This window comes from Schistocerca gregaria, chromosome 2, assembly GCF_023897955.1.
Source record: "Schistocerca gregaria isolate iqSchGreg1 chromosome 2, iqSchGreg1.2, whole genome shotgun sequence".
Taxonomy (NCBI): Eukaryota; Metazoa; Arthropoda; class Insecta; order Orthoptera; family Acrididae; genus Schistocerca; species Schistocerca gregaria.
This window is the reverse complement of record NC_064921.1, coordinates 510,213,868-510,233,919: the sequence shown is the minus strand read 5'-3', so window position 1 is coordinate 510,233,919 and position 20,052 is coordinate 510,213,868. Positions and strand designations below refer to the sequence as shown.

General features: G+C 44.7%; 1 protein-coding gene across 1 annotated transcript in view; it reads right to left on the bottom strand.

Annotated features, from left to right (window-relative positions):
* Window positions 1-581: 581 nt before the first annotated feature.
* Window positions 582-20,052, bottom strand: part of LOC126329207 (SET domain-containing protein SmydA-8) — a 215,557-nt gene continuing 196,086 nt past the window's right edge. Inside the window, exons 6-7 of the mRNA XM_049996134.1 lie at window positions 12,711-13,049; window positions 582-4,431 (exon numbers count right to left, since the gene is read on the bottom strand). Coding sequence (XP_049852091.1) covers window positions 4,175-4,431; window positions 12,711-13,049 — 596 coding nt within the window. The 3' untranslated portion in view covers window positions 582-4,174. The remainder of the gene's footprint in view (window positions 4,432-12,710; window positions 13,050-20,052) is intronic.

The following is a 20,052-nucleotide window of genomic DNA, read 5'->3' as shown; positions in this document are numbered from 1 at the left end:
ACTGGCCGAAGAAATCAAATCGGCTTTATCTTTGTATATTCGGTGCTACGTGGGTTTCTCTACCGGTTTCTACTCGTATACACGCCCACTCATTTGAATACAAGTTGTTCTGCCATCGGTCAATTACACGAACATTTTAGAAGTTCCTTGCAGGCTATCCTTCAGATAACTAGTGAAGGTGGAAGATTAATTCATAATAATATCCACATTCCTCATATTTTGTACTTCTCTGACACCTAAGTCGCTAAGAAGGCAGTATGGTTGCCTACGCGTCGCATTATACTCGCATCATAGCAAATGCTTATCTCATTGCAGCATAATTTACCACCTTCGAGGATATTTTGGTTGCTGTTGATGCATATGGAGTTAAGAGCTACTTTATATCATTAATGACTTTCTTCAGGACATGGGTAATTTTAACTGCACAATGAGCGCACATTTACGTCTAGATGTCGTTCCTGATTTACGTAGATATGAACTATCGTGATAGTTACCGAGCATCAAGAGTTTATGTTGCTACAAGCGAATGACCCATATAAGGTAGTTCAAAAAAGAGAAACATAATAGAAAAAACGAACACAAATTTTGAAACTATTTATTTAACAGCTGGAAATAAATAAGTAATGAAAATAATTAATATAAAATAAAAAAGTAAAATAAATGTGAAACCACTTGTTACAAATGAAAATTAGAAAACGTGTGAACAATTCGAGGAATACTCGAAACAACAATCTAATTACAGTTACATCATAGCGTTCTTTGTCTTAGTGCTAGAAGCTACTTGTCTTTTTTAGTCATCACATTATGCTTAGAGTGGCTAGCGAGGAAGACTGCACGAAGTTCCACAATGAAAAGGCATTCATAGTTTTCTAATACCGTCATCTGTTAATAGCCGTGAATGTGTCTGAGATATTTTCTGTTACCGTGTAAAATTAACGGATTCGAACTGAGAACTACAGAGTTGCAGGAAGTTGACGATAATTATTTCGAGTCAATAATGTAAGGAGCTACACTCAGTTCTTACTGTGGGCTTACACTGAACATCGAATATTTCTCAACTGAGAGCAATCTTAACTAAACTTATCATAGAGGACTGACTGACTGTGCCGTCGACAGCATTACTTAAAGGCGAATGCAGTAATGATTATCCCAGTATCAGAGTTCTTTTCGAAAGAAGTCTGAATGCTTTTAAAAGAGTGTTTCAAACTGCGACACCAGTCTTAGCTGAATGACCCACTCCTGACATGTTTATTGTCTCGCTGTGCGAGATCTGCATTGCGCTCAGAGGTATTCGGCGCTCAGAGGCAGTCGAAATTCCGAGACAAGCATCGGCAGGCGCACTTTGTCTACTGTGAGGCAAGCTGAGCTTTAAATTAGTGAACATGAAAGTCTCTTGTGACATCGTTTCTGCACGATACTAGACATCAGACAGTGCATTTTGTCGATTTGGCGCCACTACAAAGGGATGTGCTGCTATAAAATGTCTCGTCGGGCTACCATAAGACGTAAATATAAAACTGCAGTATTAAAGAAGAGCTTGCCTTTATCTGGACTGCAGCCAAGTACGCTCGACAAAATGTCGTAACATATCTGTGAAGTCTTGACGCCTAGTGCAGATGGTGGAAAAAATATTGCAGTAAAACCTCAGTTGGCACTCGTTATCTCTGCCTATGACAACTAGTACATGTGTATGCTTCATAACCTTGATGTTGTATACGTTGCTAGAAATTCGGTGGTGAGTATCTGTCTTCTCTTCATTGCAAGGAGCCAACGAAGAAGGGAGGAGGAGCTAATGGGGAATGGAGCAAAAGCTCAGAAAGCACAAGGAAGGTGATGGAGATAGCTATAAGATTGTTCCTCAGTGTTTCGTCACTGTATGGGTGCGCCTGTAATTTCGGGAAGAATTTTATCAATTTATACCCTTGAAACCCTTAAACATTTACCTGCGGCGATCATTCAGCACCTGCGCCCAACGTTCGTTTGTGTTCGGGCTAGACTCATCCAGTTTCTTACACTATCGACTAAACTATAGATTAATAATTTCTTAAAACTTGTTCTTCGTTGCATCTCGGTTATCTATAATACGACGTTATGAGTCAATCAGAATAGTTTAAATCGCTGGCGCAAGTGTGACTGATGAAATACGGTCGTGTCAGACTCCGTAAGTAAACAAAAGTACTTCACTGACATTCACCAACAGATTTTAATCAATATGAGAAATCTGTTGGAGGATGAACGGTGGATCCGTATATGAGCTGCCTTCTTTGAAATATTTCGTAGCGTCCATTCTTGATGGGAAGATTATGCGTCGACACATAGTCCTCACCATCGCGCTGGCTTTAGGAACACACAGCGCGATATGCATTTAAGTGTAATTATTTATCGTTTTTCATGAATACAATCAGTAGCACATAATTCTACACGGTCCGTTCATCGATCGGCTAATGGCTACATGCTCCACCTGCAACGCGAGATTCGTTCAGGGACGAAACCGGTAGCTGTTAAGTATCTTAGAGGGGGTAAACAGATGGTACGTTATATACGTATCAATTTAATGTATGGTGCTGAAAGCGCCGTAAGGCAGTTTGCTGACGATGCTGTTGACAGTGGGAAGGTTGTAACGCCAGATGAGAGTAGCGAATTGCAGAAAGGCCGTAAGCAGATCGATGATTGGTGCATCGCTTGATAGTTGACCTTGAGAGTAATGTATCGCACTTGTGGAGAGGTACATAACCGTTTGATTACAAACTCTTTCTGAAGATTCTTGAACATTGTACATAATTCAGCGACTGTTATGACGTAGGAGTAATAGAGAAGATCCAAAGAAGAGTGGCGCGCTCCGCCACGGGTTCATTGAGAAAACGCGAGAGCCTTTCCGGTGGCAGACGCCACAAGAGAAGCACTGTGCGTCACGGAGAAATTCCGAGAGCACACGATCCAAGAACAGTCACGCATCATTTTGCCCCCTCCCATACACATCTCGCAGAACGACCACGTCGAAGAAAAACGGAAATTAAAGCTCATGCACCGAAGGTCGACGTACCCATGCACCTTTTGTGAATGGAACAGGATATGTGGGAAGTTATGGTAGTAGCAGCTGTACCATCCGCCACACGTCGTAAGTTGGCTCGCGTAGTATAGTTGCATATGGTGGACCGAGTTGCCGTTTTTGCTAATCACATGTCTGGAGTCCTCACGACTTGGTTTTGCAAAATAGCCGAAATCTAGTAGGAAGCACGATTTGACGCTATTCGGAGAGCGACCAAATGTCCTGTCTTAGGCGTGGTGGAAGACACTATTTACATGATATACCCGTTCGGCAATACTGAGACGTATTAACTCAAGATAATGAATAGCGCGCAATGTTGTGAAGTAGGGAAATGAGGCAGACGTAAAAACAAACGGAGAGCCGATGAACACCGTTAGTTCGGTGTAATGATCGCTCCGAGTATCCTTTCTTATTTTTGCTCACGCCTAGGCAAATACTAGGCTGGCTACCTCAGAACCACAGCACGGAGACGCAGAAAAAAATGTTACAGCAAACTCAAACAGTGGTCTAAATGACTTATTTTTTATTTCAGGTTTACGCTACGTTATGGAGCAAGGTAGCTCGCTAAATGAGTAATAGCCGTACTACAGATCGCCAATAGGTTGTAGGACTTATCGTTTTTCCCATTTCTGACGATCATTAGTTGACGTCAGAAATGGGAAGCTGCACTGTGGTTCTGGGCCTCGTCAATGTGTAAATCCCCCCTGTAACTGGCTGGGTAATTAAGTTCGAAAGTTGCGAAGTCAGGACTATGCCTAGTAAAGCACTTTCGACTCAGTCTAACCTTCGGGTTGATGACGGTTTTTCACGACGACGAGAGAAACATCCAACCACAGAAGTAAAGGGAATCTAATTCTAGGAACACATGTGGCATAATGCGAGGAACTGGTATAGGTGGGAATAGTTCCGAAGAAGAGACTGTCAGAGGTAAACTGCGATTCACCGCTGCCATCAAGGCCACTGGTAGGGAGTATTACAACAAACATAAGGCGTTCGGTGTGTAGGAAGTGCACAGAACAATTGTAGTGTCCTCGCTAAAACCAGTGAAAATCCCATTTCTTATCGTGGTTCAGTCACTTAGCGCCAGTAGACGCAGAGCCGCAGTGCTGGGGGACAGGAGCTGGGCTACTGGCGCTGCGCGTGCTGCTGGCGCATGTGGTCGAGCGAGGCGCGCAGCTGCAGCAGGCCGGCGGCCGCGGCGCGGCCCATGGCCGCCTCGTTGGTGGACGCGTCCTCCAGGGCCAGGATGGCCGCCGCCTCCGACAGGCACGCTGCCGCCTCCTCCATGCGCCGGCACATCTCCTTAGAGTCGATCTCGCCGAACTCCTCCTTGTGCCGCGCCAGGTACATCAGCGGCGCGTGCAGCTCGTACAGCACCACGCCTGCAAACACCGAGGCTGTTCAGTCTGAGGCAATGACTGCCTGCATTAGCGTCGCCAATTGCCAATCAACCACATGAGTTTTAAGTCAGCTGCGAAAAGGCTAGATTGAGGCTAGATTAAGAGCTTAAAATTCTGTCGATATTGAATCTCTCGCCCAGTGCAAAGCACCAAGCGACTAGAATGAAGTGCACGTGAGTCCTGTATACAGGGTGTAAATTTTAAGTTGACAAACCAGAACTCTAAAAATAAGCTTCACACGAAAAAATGTGTAGAATCCAAAGTTGATTATTTTCGGCCGGCCACGGTGGCCGAGCGGTTCTAGGCGCTTCAGTCCGGAACTGCGCGACTGCTACGGTTGCAGGTTTGAATCCTGCCTCGGGCATGCATGTGTGTGATTTCATTAGGTTAGTTAGGTTTAAGTAGTTCTAAGTTCTAGGGGTCTGATGACCTCAGATGTTAAGTCCCTTAGTGCTCAGAGCCATTTGAACCATTTTTTTTAATTATTATTTTCGAGGTGGTGCTAAAATTAGCCCGCCTCCCCAGCCCCTTGGTGGTGGGGCGGGAAGCAACTTAAAAATTTCAAATCGAAACCCCTATTTTTTATTGCAGAATCAGATTCTACATAAAAAGCTACGTACATTTTCTCTTAAACTTTTGTTTTCATTCTTGGTAGTTGGCGCTGTAATGCAAGAAAATCCATGTTCTCATTTTTGCGTGAAAAATGGATACGGATAAACAAAAAAATACTTAATCACTTCGTAAATTTTGATTCGCTAAAACTAAAACGCTCCTTCTCTCCCGCTAGGGCGGGGTTTGAGAGAGTGGAATTAGAGTTTTACAAATTTTGACCCAAATATTAATATTTTTCCTCAGATTCGGATAAATTTTGCTTGTTTCGTGGTCATGAGGCCACACAATTTTAATTACCAAACAAATCATCTGACTAGCTAACTAAGATGGAGAGTTTTACTTTTAGAGAATCAAAATTTACGAAGTAAATAAGTATTTTTTATTTATCCGTAACCATTTTTCACGCAAAAATGAGAACAATGATTTTCTTGAATTACAGCGCCAACTACCGAGAAACAAAACAAATGTTAAAGACAAAATGTACGTAGTTTTTTATGTAGAATCTGATTCTGCAATAAGAAATGGGGTTCCCAAAATGTTCAAATGTGTGTGAAATCTTATAGGACTTGACTGCTAAGGTCATCAGTCCCTAAGCTTACACACTACTTAACCTAAATTATCCTAAGGACAGACACGATCGAGGGAGGACTCGAACCTCCGCCGGGACCCGCCGCACAGTCCATGACTGCAGCGCCTTTGACCACTCGGCTAATCCCTTTTGAAATTTTCAAGTTGCCTCCTGCCCCACCCCCAAGGGGCTGGGATGGCGGGCTAATTTTAGCACCAGTAGATGTCCCACTCGAAAATAATCAACTTTGGATTCTAGACATTTTTTCGTGTGATGCTTATTTTTAGAGTTCTTCTGGTTTGCCAACTTTAAATTTTACACCCTGTATGATAAGGGTAACAGAAAGGACCCGCAAAATTACAGACCAATATCCCCAACGTCGGTTTGCTGCAGAATTCTAGGCCCTATTCTGAGTTGGAATATAATAAATTTCCTTGAGCATGAAAAGTTATTGTCCACTAATTATCTCTGTTTTAGAAACCATCGTTCGTGTGAAACTCAGCTCGCCCTTTTCTCACATGATATACTGTGAACTACAGATGAAAAACAACAGGCGATTCCACATTTCTAGATTTCCGGAAAGTATTTGACACGGTTCCCCAATGCAGACTGTTAACGAAGGTACGAACATATGAAATATGTTCCCAGGTATGTGAGTAATAGAATCCAGCATGTTGTCCTCGACGGCAGGTGTTCATCGGACAAGGATATAGTCAGGAGTGCCTCATGGAAGTGTGATGACCGCTGTTATTCTCTGTATACATAAATGATCTCACGGACAGGGTGGGCAGCAATCTGCGGTTGTTTGCTGACGATGCTGTGGTGTACGGAAAGCAATCGAAGTTGCACGACTGTAGCAGGATGCAAGATGGCATACACAATTTCTAGTGGGAGTGAAGAATGACAGCTGGCTCTAACTGTAGAAAAAGGTAAGTTAATAAGGAATGATTCGGAGAACCAAACCCGTAAAGTTCGAATACAGCATTAGCAATGTCCTGCTTGAAACGATCACGTCGTTTAAATATCTGGGCTTAACTTTGCTAAGCTATATGAATGGAACGAGCATGTGAGGATTGTGGTAGGGAACGCGATTGGTCGCCTTCGGTTTATTGGGAGACTTTTTGAAAAGTATGGTTCATCTGTAAACCAGACCGCATATGGGACGCTAGTACGATCTGTTCTTGAGTACTGCTCGGTTGTTTGGAATCCACACTAGATCGGATTAAAGGAAGACACAGAAGCAATCAGAGGCGGGCTGGTAGTTTTGTTACCGGTAAGTTCTAAGAACACGAAACTCTTACGGAGATGCTTTGGAAACTCAACAAGAAATCCTTGGAGGCGAAGTGAAGTTCTTTTCAAAGATTACTACTTCGAAAATTTAGAGAACCGTCATTTGAAGCTAAATGCAGCACGATCGTACTGGAACTAACATACATTTCGTGTAAGCACCACGAAGATACGATAAGAGTTATTAGGGGCCATAGAGAGGCGCACAGACAGTCGTTTTCCCCTCGCTCTATGGAACAGGAAGGGCAATGACTAGTAGTGATGCAGGGAACCCTCCGCCAGGCACCGTACGTTGACTTGCGAAGTATATATGTGGATGTAGGTGTAGACTTCTTTGGAAACAGAGAATTATACTAAAGTATATCCATAATGGGATGGGAATTCCCGAGGGACAGATTCAGCCACCAAATTGGAAAAACTTTCCTTCGTCCGCGCACAGCAGCACCTTTCTGTATTCTGATGAAAGAAGGAAGAGTGGGAAACCCGGTTTAGACACACAGCCGACTCCTCTCAAATAGCACCAAGACGGCCTCCGAGCTCAGCCTCCCAATCCGACGGGCTGATAACGATAAATCTGATAACGGTAAACACTGTCACGTGCTCTCACTGCGAAACAGAGCCCTGCACGCGCGTTTTAGATCTGCCTCGAATTCACTCGACTGCAGTATGTAAGGCGGAAGGTGAATGAACTTCAACACCTTGGCAGAAATTACCGAGGAAGTTTGTGCAGGCTCAATACTTTGTGCAGAGGTGTAGTGTAACTGACCGCCGTGTTTCCTTTAGACATGTGGAAGAGGCTACGCACATATTTAGTCGCAATCGGCGGGTGCTCGCCCGCGGAAATTGAGTGAGACATGCCGCGTGGATAGCTAGCGTTGTGGAACGGCCGCTGCTCACTGAGTTTTGCCACATGGGTGAGGTGCTCTACGTTTGGAATTTAACCTCGGTCTTTGGCGCAATGTGTTGGTGATCTGGATCTGCACGCGACCACCTCTCCTCCCCTTATCGGCCAATTAATAATTGTGAAAATTTGTACTCCTTTGCATTCGACACATCTGCTTACGTATCGACTGCCACTTCTCACGAATAACGATCACGATTAAGGAGACCGATAATGGAGCATTGACATGAATTCAAAGGAAGAAAAAGTAAATTGGCTATGAGTATATAATGGAACCACCCAAGACTGACTGGATTTTATAGGATATCTAAATTAGGATAGATGGACAGGGATTTACACTTCGCTGCTCTCGATTATGATTCCATTACCTTAAAGACAGTCACACTTTCTTCATTTCTAAGCTGTAAGTGTTTATTTACTTTCTATGTCGATTGAAACAAGCTTTGCAGAAAACTGAGGCCACCATGGCTTTATTATTAACTTTAAAAAGACCTTCTGGTGTGAAAAGTTCATCCAGCTGGTAGCACTGCAGTAGGTGGCTATGAATTTGCGCTTAGCCACATCTGCTTCATCCGAAAGGGGGCTCCACTACTGACACATGTATCGATTTATTTACAGGCCGATTTAGGATGCTGTATTTTTTCTCCATTTACTTCACGGGTGCACAGAATTGATACCACATCCGTAACTACAAATGTGAGCAAATACAGTGCCTGGGATCGTGCCAATGGATTCAACGGTGATGATCACTGTATTCAATAAACATTCTGTTTTAAAACTGATGCTTGCACGTTATTGCCATGTCCACCGTTAATAGCTGAATATATTACGACATCCTGTTGGCACCTGTAAGCGCACATTTTAGGCTGCTCTATTTAAAAATAGGTCTGTTAGCAAGCCAAGCCTAAATTTTCTGTATTTGTGATCTGCTCACTGCAGACGCCACTTGTTGGCCTATAAGAACGAAATTAGCCAATGGGGCGAAAGGTAATAAATAAATTGTTAATCAAGAAACAGCCGGAGGGAAACCATTAGAATATCCTTGAATAAATTTACGGCTCAGGTACCCAGCATGATGAAAACGAATGTATGCACTGATTGTTGTCATTCGTGCATAGCGTAAAATCTGTTGAGCAGTAATAAAACAAACCCGAAAAAAATGCATTTCAGTAACAAAAAACATTGCTTGCTCAACACTGGGTGACTTTTAACCCTTTGAGTACGAGTGGGTTCTGCCTCAAACCACTAATTTATTAATTTTTAGCTTGAAGTACCAGAGCCTTCCGTGTGAAACCACCGATTCTATTGCTAGATAATGACCTCTAGTTATGCACTAAGGTATTTGTACGAATGTAGTTCATTTAGCAGTCACTTACAACGACCAAAGCAGCAGTTGTCGCGGAGACTGTACTACGTGATTATAGAAGATAGTGACTTTTTTCTGATCATATAGAGGAGGCCACTGTCAGCGAAAGTAAGCATCTCTAAACTTACCGTAACGTAAATCTGAGTTTGACTACTGCTTCTTGAAGCCACTGAGGCAGTCTGTACTTTTGATATAAATTTATTACATTTTAGGTCCATTTTTGCTGGATGTTTACGACCATAATTTATCTTAGGCCTTATGAGTTCATGGTAGTTTCGAGATGGATTGACTCTATGGCGAATGCGGAATTTGCTTTCACACGAAAAAATAAGATGCTGAAAACTGAACGTACTCAGACATTTCTCTCTTTACTTATTCTGATCATCACTAAACTGACACTCAATATTTTTAGCGCAACGCATTCTGACTTTCAATAATCCCTACAAAAGAATGGCCCTGACTAAAAATAATCAATACCTTTCATGAATCACTTACCTCACAAAAATATTCGTTACTCGAATTAATGCAATACAGCGAGCGACAATACTGCCAGCTAAATAAAAGATTATAATTACTGAAGCCACTAACTACTGATAGGCATAGTTAGCAAATGAAAGATTTTGATAGAGAACAAACAATATATCTACCTTAATAGCGTTCAAAAGTCATTATATATATATAATCTCTCAAAACTCTGGCGTCTCTCTATCCACATCCACCACTACTGGCGGCTCACCTCCAACTACACAACTCTACGCGCTATTCACATCCCATTGCCCAACACTACACAAGCGAATATTCCAACAATGAGTCCAGCCAACCACAGATTGCACACAGCACAGTCAGTGATTTTCATACAGAGAGCGCTATGTGGCGTTACCAATATAAAAACCTAAACAGCCTCTTACATAAGAAATTTTTTGTGATTGCACAAGTGGTGGTTCATGGACTTGCTATATTATCTGCAAGACTCTTCGATGGTGATTGTGCGCCTGCACAGTCGCAACAGATGGCTGCTGGCCATCTCTACAAGGACTACAGTGGGTCTACAACTTTGATGACCCACCAATACCATTATTTCTACAAGAACTGCAGGGGGTCTGCACCTCTGGTGGCCCGCCAATACCATAATCTCTACCAGGATTACAGTGAGTCTGCTCTGTGATGACCTACCTACCAATATTCTTCAAAACTTTGACTGACTCTGCTGTGGGTTTGCTCTGTTGTGGCCCATTACCTGTCTGCACGTCAAGAGTCAGCACTGTCTTTCCGTTGGAAGGACAACACTACTTCTTCAAGACTGCATGGAAATCCACTACTTCTGTGCGCATTTTGTTTTACTGCTCAGACTTTGAGAAAAAAATTCCAATTTCTACTGTGATGAATGATCAGAACTGTATTTATGAGAACAATTTTTGCTTTTGACCAACATTGTATCAATAAGTGGGTGTATTTGATATATTTGTTATCGTTAATATAAAAAAAATTGCCAAATAATTATTGGGCACTGCCCAAAACAATCTGTACATTTTTTGTGGGGAGCATGGGGGCTATGTAAGTAGGCTGTTCAGGTTTTTATGTTGGTAACACCACATAGCGCTTTGTGTGCAAATCACTGACTGTGATGTGTGCAGTCTGTGGCTGGTTGGACTCATTGTTGGAATATTCGCTTGTGTAGTGTTGGACAGTTGGATGTGAACAGCGCCAGCAGTGGTGGATGTGGACAGAGAGATGCCAGAGCTTTGAGAGATTACTATGTGAGAACGATCTGGACGTGTGTCCGCCAGAAAAAGGAAGTTTGTAAAGGTGGATGTCATGAGTTACGACTTTTGAACGTTATTAAGGTAAATACATTGTTTGTTCTCTATTAAAATCTTTCATTTGCTAACTATGTATATCAATAGTTAGTGCCTTCAGCAGTTGGAATCTTTTATTTAGCTGGCAGTATTGGCGCTCGCTGTATTGCAGTAGTTCGAGCAACCAAGATTTTAGTGAGGTAAGTGATTCATGAAAGGTGTAGGTTATTGTTAGTCAGGGCCATTATTTTGTAGGATTATTGAAGGTCAGATTGCATTGAGCTAAAAAAAATTGTTTGTCAGTTTTTTCTGGGACGTGGTATCGTATAATAGTAGGAGCACTCTCGTGGTTATCGCACGCATCCTGACTGCAAATTTGTAGGAAGTCTGGCGATTCGACCTGTTGTGCTTACACTCATGAACAGCACTCCAGGGGTCGTTTTCCAACAGGATAACGTTCGCCCACATACCGCTGTTGCAACCCAACTTGCTCTACAGAGAGTGGACATGTATCCTTGGTCTACTCGACCACCAGATCTGTCTCCAGTGGAGCACATATGGGACATTATCGGACAACTCCAGCGCCAAACACAGACTGCATTAATTGTCCATATATTAACCGACCAAGTGATACAGACTTGGAACTCCACTCCTCAAACTGATTTTTGGCACATGTACAACACAATGTGTGGTGTGCATACTATAAGACCTTCAGTACACACACCATCAGATTATTTGACTTGTTGCTCTAACGAAGTAGGCGAGTGTCAGCAATATGTCTCGTGATCTTATCCTGGCGTGTTTATCTTCTGCCGTTAGGTCAGACGATAGAAATGCCACTTGCATGCTTAGAGTAGCAGATTGATGGTGACCAACTTTAAACAGAACTTGATTAACTTTCACACACATTTATTAAAATAAAAACAAGCATAAAAATTACTTGATTCTGGATGCTATTTACAACTGATAATCTGAAGTTCCTTTGGTATTGGTACGTTAATCTTATTCTCACATATATCTGTGATACTTGACAAAAGAGTCTATACATTTATCTTTATGGCCATGTACAGGAATATGGTACTCTTATTAGGCGCAGACTGAAACTTGACTATAGACTGGTATAGACAAATGTAGAACTCGTACAGACTGGTGTAGAGAAATGCAGACTGACTAATCGGAGGTCTGTACACTCGTTATAACACCTCGCGCATTTATTTATCACTGCGCGAGTGTGACCTGCGAGGAGGAAAGGTTCTACGTTAGCACGAATCTCATTGGGTGCATTACATATTAATACGCGGATTGGCGGAAGCAGAATTTGGTCCGTCTCTATGGCAGCGCCATCTCGTAGTGCGGAGACGGACCAGCGCTGCGCCTGCGCCGTTGTGCTTAGCGGGGCGCGCTCTAGTGGGAAAGTTGTGAACGCGCTGACTACGCGGAACTATGCACACAACACAATGCATGCACTTTTACGTGCTTGCATTCAACATTCTGGCAGTTACACAGGTTATTTGAGTACCAGCATTTCACTTTTGCAATGGCTTATCTCGCGTTGCATTAATCTGTGATATTGCAGTGTCACTAGACAAACGTATTACCGAAATTTCATTACTCAACATTATTTTATGGTGTTGCGATTTTTTGCCGCCAGTGTATTTTTTTCATATTCTTGGGACTCAGAGGGTTAAGTACGTTGATTAGTGCAGCAGGTAAGTGTGTGTTTGCGCCTACCTCTGAGGCGCGAGAGGCCCGGCTCGACGACGTCGGCGACGGCGAGCAGGTCGCGGCAGAGGTCGACCTTGCGCTCGAGCAGCACGTCGGGCAGGTCGTCCAGCAGGTAGTCGTCGACGCGGCCGTACAGCTGGCACAGCGAGTGGCGCATCTGCGTCATGTAGGCGTGGCGCGGGTGCAGCACGCTGCGGTACTTGCGGAACAGCGTCTCGCGCGCCTCCACGCTGTCGCCCGCCTCCACCATCTGCAGCTCGTTCGAGATCAGCTGCAGCACGCGCCGCACCGCCTCGCCTCGCGTGCAGAACTCGCAGCGCGTGCAGCGCCACTGCGCGCTCGGCTCTGTTGGCACACACGCCACCCGTCACCAGTGCACTGTCCACCACACCGCCTGAAAATCTTATATTAACCAAATAAATATTTCAGTACAACTAACAAAAGCTATCCTCACACAGGAAGTGCTTCTAAATCTACATTATACTCCGTAAGCCACACAACGGTGTGTGGCGGAGGGCACTTTACGTGCCACTGTCATTGCCTCCCTTTCCTGATCCAGTCGCGTATGGTTCGCGGGAAGAACGACTGCCGGAAAGCCTCCGTGCGCGCTCGAATCTCTCTAATTTTACATTCGTGATCTCCTCGGGAGGTATATGTAGGGGGAAGCAATATATTCGATACCTCATCCAGAAACGCACCCTCTCGAAACCTGGACAGCAAGCTACACCGCGATGCAGAGCGCCTCTCTTGCAGAGTCTGCCACTTGAGTTTCCTAAACATCTCCGTAACGCTATCACGCTTACCAAATAACCCAGTGACGAAACGCGCCGCTCTTCTTTGGATCTTCTCTGTCTCCTCCGCCTACCCGATCTGGTGCGGATCCCACACTGATGAGCAATACTCACGTATAGGTCGAACGAGTGTTTTGTAAGCCATCTCCTTTGTTGATGGACTACATTTTCTAAGGACTCTCCCAATGAATCTCAACCTGGCACACGCCTTACCAACAATTAATTTTATATGATCATTCCACTTCAAATCGTTCCGCACGCATACTCCCAGATATTTTACAGAAGTAACTGCTACCAGTGTTTGTTCCGCTATCATATAATCATACAATAAAGGATCCTTCTTTCTGTGTATTCGCAATACATTACATTTGTCTATATTAATGGTCAGTTGCCACTCCCTGCACCAAGCGCCTATCCGCTGTTCATCTTTCTGCATTTCGCTGCAATTTTCTGATGCTGCAACTTTTCTTGTCGCGAATCACGCCAGGCATGATGTCCATCGTGGTATCTCCACGCTCTGAAATGACCTGTCACATCTCACGGAACACAAAACTATCCTTATCGTCATTTGCGACCAAAGCGCTATCCCAGCGGCAATTCCCGGCTACATCTGGCGCGCAGATCACACAGTTTCTTTACGAAAATGGACGCGCGTAAAATAGTTGCGTTAACTCTATTAGCGGCTGTCGAAGAACACCGTAGAAAATCGCGAAGAAGATTCTGGACACGTCGCTCGCTAGATGGCGAATTCCTGTTATCGTATTTTGCGAAGATCCCACACCGACACTTGTTTGTGCCATTCAACTTGCGTATTGCTTGGTACGATGTTGTTATGTTTGCGTAGAGTGTGCTTATGTGTTCCTTGAGTGCACTGCGACTCGCTAGTCAGTTAGTGTGTGACAGACCAGACTGGACGATGGGATTTACCAATGCAGAAAAAGCCGACATACTCATGGTGTATGGAGAGTTTAGGAAGAATACAGTTCGTTCTTGTACGCTGTATGCGGAAAGGTATTCCAATAGATGTCAACCAACTCGGTACTTGTTTATAAATTATTTATCAACCTCTTCAATCAGTAACGACAGAAGAGGGGGACATTCATGTTCTTGTTGCTGTTGCAGTTGATCCGCACGTTAGTACCCGAGCATGTGGCATCAGTCAGGCAAATGACCTACACAATGGAATTGGAAATGACGTAAGTCTAGGGCCTCCTGGTGTGTAGACCGTTTGCCTGGTGCAAGTCTTTCCAGTTGATGCCACTTCGGCAACTTCCGTGTCGATGGGGATGAAATGATGATGATAAGGACAACACAACATCCAGCCCCTGAGCGGAGAAAATCTCCAACCCAGCCGGGAATCGAACCAGGGCCGTTAGGTATGACATTCCGTCGCGCTGACCACTCAGCTACCAGGGGCGGACACCTACACATTCTCCATCCCTATCACATCCTTCTCCATCAAGAGATGAGTGGAAACGATTATGAGAATGGTGTTAATTTTCGTACATGAGCATTACGACAGGATACTCCAGATGTATCATGTATCTTGTGTAGTGATGAAGCTACATTTACAGATCATCGACAGGTAAACCGCCGAAACATCCACTATTGGTCTGTTGGTTATCCCCATTGGCTTCGACAGATGGAACGTCAGCGCCCTTAGAGCATAAACGTGTGGTGTGGAACAGTGAACCATCAGGTCACAGGTCCGTTTTTTCATAGACGGAACACTGAACGTGCACAAGTATCGCAGCCTGCTGACAGACCAATTTCCATGGATACTAGAAGACGTTCCTCTGCAGGCTGGGAGGAAGCATGATGGTTCTCAATCCCATAGCGCACGAAGTTCAACAGCATGTCTTCACGAAGTGATTCCAAATCATTTGATTATACGCAGAGGATCTGTGCCTTGGTCGGCCCGTTTCCCGAATTTGACGTGTGCAGATTTTTTTCTGTGGGGTAACCTGAAAGACGCTGAAATGCTAGCACGTGTGCAGCAGTCGTTCCATACCAGAATGTAAGAGTGTGGTCCCTTTGAACGCAAACTACACTCCTGGAAATGGAAAAAAGAACACATTGACACCGGTGTGTCAGACCCACCATACTTGCTCCGGACACTGCGAGAGGGCTGTAAAAGCAATGATCACACGCACGGCACAGCGGACACACCAGGAACCGCGGTGTTGGCCGTCGAATGGCGCTAGCTGCGCAGCATTTGTGCACCGCCGCCGTCAGTGTCAGCCAGTTTGCCGTGGCATACGGAGCTCCATCGCAGTCTTTAACACTGGTAGCATGCCGCGACAGCGTGGACGTGAACCGTATGTGCAGTTGACGGACTTTGAGCGAGGGCGTATAGTGGGCATGCGGGAGGCCGGGTGGACGTACCGCCGAATTGCTCAACACGTGGGGCGTGAGGTCTCCACAGTACATCGATGTTGTCGCCAGTGGTCGGCGGAAGGTGCACGTGCCCGTCGACCTGGAACCGGACCGCAGCGACGCACGGATGCACGCCAAGACCGTAGGATCCTATTCAGTGCCGTAGGGGACCGCACCGCCGCTTCCCAGCAAATTAGGGACACTGTTGCTCCTGGGGTATCGGCGAGGACCATTCGCAACCGTCTCCATGAAGCTGGGCTACGGTCCCGCACACCGTTAGGCCGTCTTCCGCTCACGCCCCAACATCGTGCAGCCCGCCTCCAGTGGTGTCGCGACAGGCGTGAATGGAGGGACGAATGGAGACGTGTTGTCTTCAGCGATGAGAGTCGCTTCTGCCTTGGTGCCAATGATGGTCGTATGCGTGTTTGGCGCCGTGCAGGTGAGCGCCACAATCAGGACTGCATACGACCGAGACACACAGGGCCAACACCCGGCATCATGGTGTGGGGAGCGATCTCCTACACTGGCCGTACACCTCTGGTGATCGTCGAGGGGACACTGAATAGTGCACGGTACATCCAAACCGTCATCGAACCCATCGTTCTACCATTCCTAGACCGGCAAGGGAACTTGCTGTTCCAACAGGACAATGCACGTCCGCATGTATCCCGTGCCACCCAACGTGCTCTAGAAGGTGTAAGTCAACTACCCTGGCCATCAAGATCTCCGGATCTGTCCCCCATTGAGCTTGTTTGGGACTGGATGAAGCGTCGTCTCACGCGGTCTGCACGTCCAGCACGAACGCTGGTCCAACTGAGGCGCCAGGTGGAAATGGCATGGCAAGCCGTTCCACAGGAGTACATCCAGCATCTCTACGATCGTCTCCATGGGAGAATAGGAGCCTGCATTGCTGCGAAAGGTGGATATACACTGTACTAGTGCCGACATTGTGCATGCTCTGTTGCCTGTGTCTAAGTGCCTCTGGTTCTGTCAGTGTGATCATGTGATGTATCTGACCCCAGGAATGTGTCAATAAAGTTTCCCCTTCCTGGGACAATGAATTCACGGTGTTCTTATTTCAATTTCCAGGAGTGTATGATGGTCAATTGTCTCGTTACTGGTCAGAATCCACACACCTAATGTGTACACTTGTATTGTTCTTTAGTGTATGCTACCACAGGTACGGTACAACAGTCGGTGTGGGAACTTTTCAAAATACGACATTTCGTAAACGATCGCACTAGAATCCTGCAATAAGCACCACTGACATTCTAATTTACCATACTTTTAGTTTGTTAATGTCAATAAGTATTGTTCCATTTAAAAAGTGTGTGTTTCTACAAAAAATACACTTTTTAAGTGTCATCAGGATCGGTTGAGTGGCTAACGATGCGAACCCCTGGTTACCAATCCATTCTGTGAAGACCGTGCATCAATAACGTTTTCCACTTCCGTAATATCAGGATGCGATTTTTAGGTGATTGACCCTGTATAGTACACACTATGTAAAGACTATATCTAAAAATGTTATTCTTTGGTATTTAACTATGACAAATTATACCCAAACGACCCGTTTTTGATAGCTCATCATTATGCGACAGAACTGAATTTCATAGCACACACATTATACCACCAGCATTATCGATTACAGGAAGCTTTTAACTGCCGATATGTAATTTTCTGTCGCTTTATTATAACAAATAGTAAGTAAAACGATGAGTTTTCGAGAGATCCTCAATTTGCTGATGCTTCGGGACAGCTTATATTCATACCACGTACTCTTTAACAAAACAGCCCACAAAATATGAGTATAACACCATATAATATTCTGCTTGTGACCCTAAAACTAGGTCGCATCTCATTGGCCACGTTCTCCTCCACGAGGCAAAAATCTGACATGCCAGATCCTTCATTTTATACTTCGCAGTATAGTGGAACGTGGAATTCCACGCTGTGACGCCATAAGCTCCTCGTCCACGAGCATTTCCAGGTCCCGTGAGAGGACGGCTTAAGCCCCAAAAACAGTAGTAACTGTGGTCCATTAATAGTGTTCCATCTGCCTGCCCATATATCACGGTAGCAGAGTGCTCTACCATTTGAAATAGTAAACTGAGATACACACACACACATACTGTCCCTGCGCCAATATGACGATCGTTGACTTCGTACGTAAGTAGGAATGAACGTGACTTTTGCGAGGATTCGTAAGTCTCCACACAGAACCCTTCTTATGTACGAATGAGCTCAAATACAACGTATTAAGACCACTTGCTTAATGGCGTGTTGCTCCTTCTCTGGAACGCAGTACAACAGCGATTCTGTGTGATGCTGGTTAGGTAAGTCCTTGGTTGGTTTCCAGAAGTATGTAGCAAGTGTTGTCCACGAACAGCTAGCACGATTTCTCTAAATTAAAAGCCCTTTGGTTGTGGATGTGGATCTGGCACCTGAAGATGTCCCAAATATGTTCAAATCAGACGTATTTGATGACCAAGGCATCAACGGTCGTTCTCTATCCTGCCCCTCAAACCACTACAGCACGGTTCTGGCATTGTTTACCAACATTTATCGTCCTGTCAGGTGCCATCACCGTCGGGGAAACCATCTAGCATCAACGGATGTAGGTGGTGCGCAGTAATGTTCACGTAATCCACAGCTGCCGTGGTACTTCCGATTCTACTACAGGTCCCGCGGAAGCCCAGGTGAATGTCCCCAATAGCATAATACTGCCCACTCCAGCCTGCGTTCACTTGGATGACCACGTATTGGAACACGACTATCGATCTGGTGTAGCAAAAACGTGATTCATCCATTTCCGTTGATCGACGCTCCATTCTAGATGATCCCGTGGCCACTAAAACCGACATGAGAACAGTTGGGGATAATGTGTTGCAGGGTCCCATGTTCAACGGCGTAGTGAGCTCCAAAACACTTGTCACTGCGCCTGTACTATACCCTGTCGTCAGGTCTGCCGCAGATCGCCATCTATCCTACTCTACAGAACTGGCCTGCCTCCGACCACGTTCTGTGGTGTGCCATGGTCATCCAACGCCTTGTCTCGCATTCATTGCTTTACCGCGCTTCAACTGTTTCACATACACGCCCACGGCAGTAGCACCCAAACAGCTGATCAGCTTCGCTGTTTCCGAGACGCCCCTCCCCAGGCACCGTTTCTTAGACATCTGCCATTTGCCAAACTTGCTTACGTGAGTGGATTATCAAATTTTCTGCCAGTATTGTCTCTAGAATGCTTCTCTGCTCATCTTATACAAGGTGATTCACGAAGGTATCCTAATATTTTAATATGTTATTCTACAGGTAAAACTAAAGAAAAAAGTCCATATGAACATAGGCCTGAGAATATTTAGTTACGGAGTTGCGGCTAATAAAATATTTTGCCGGAAATTAAGCAAGTTCATTAATATGAAGCCATCGCGAGACTGCACGAGATTAAAATAAAGCACGATTACTATTTATTTTGCTGTTATTGATCTGGTGAATTTAATAAAACATGTCTCTGATGTGTATCAGCAGTAGTTGTCCAGAACATCCACAGAAGCAAAGAAGTAATTTTTAATTTCTTAACTATTTGGCCCAATTTGCTGCTACAGTCTGGAACCGCGCGAGCGCTACGGTCGCAGGTTCGAATCCTGCCTCGGGCCTGTATGTGTGTGATGTCCTTAGGTTAGTTAGGTTTAAGTAGTTCTAAGTTCCAGGGAACTGATGAACTTAGAAGTTAAGTCCCACAGTGCTCAGAGCTATTTCATTTCAACCCAATTTGCTTTTTAAATTCCAGACAATTCCACAAAATTTTCAACAGAAGTTGTAGAGTATTTAATTTTGGAAAAATGATGGTAATAACGTTACCTGCAACTGCATGAGTGTGTCAGAAAATCTGTTAGCACACATGAATTCGTGTTAAACCGGATAAAACAAAGCTCAGCGTTGAGGAAGTTGTACAGTGTACTTACAATTTCACAATACATTCACAGTAAATGTTCAAAAATGTCTCCACCGACTACAGTGCATTTAGTTGCACGTGTAGGAACAGATTTTGTTGCTCGTTTCAGTTTCACAGAGTTGTTCTTCACTTCGCCTGTTGCATTCATAATACGAGCAAGTAATGCCTCATGTGTATTGACTCTGCCCTCATAACCTATGTCTCTCATCTATCACTATACACA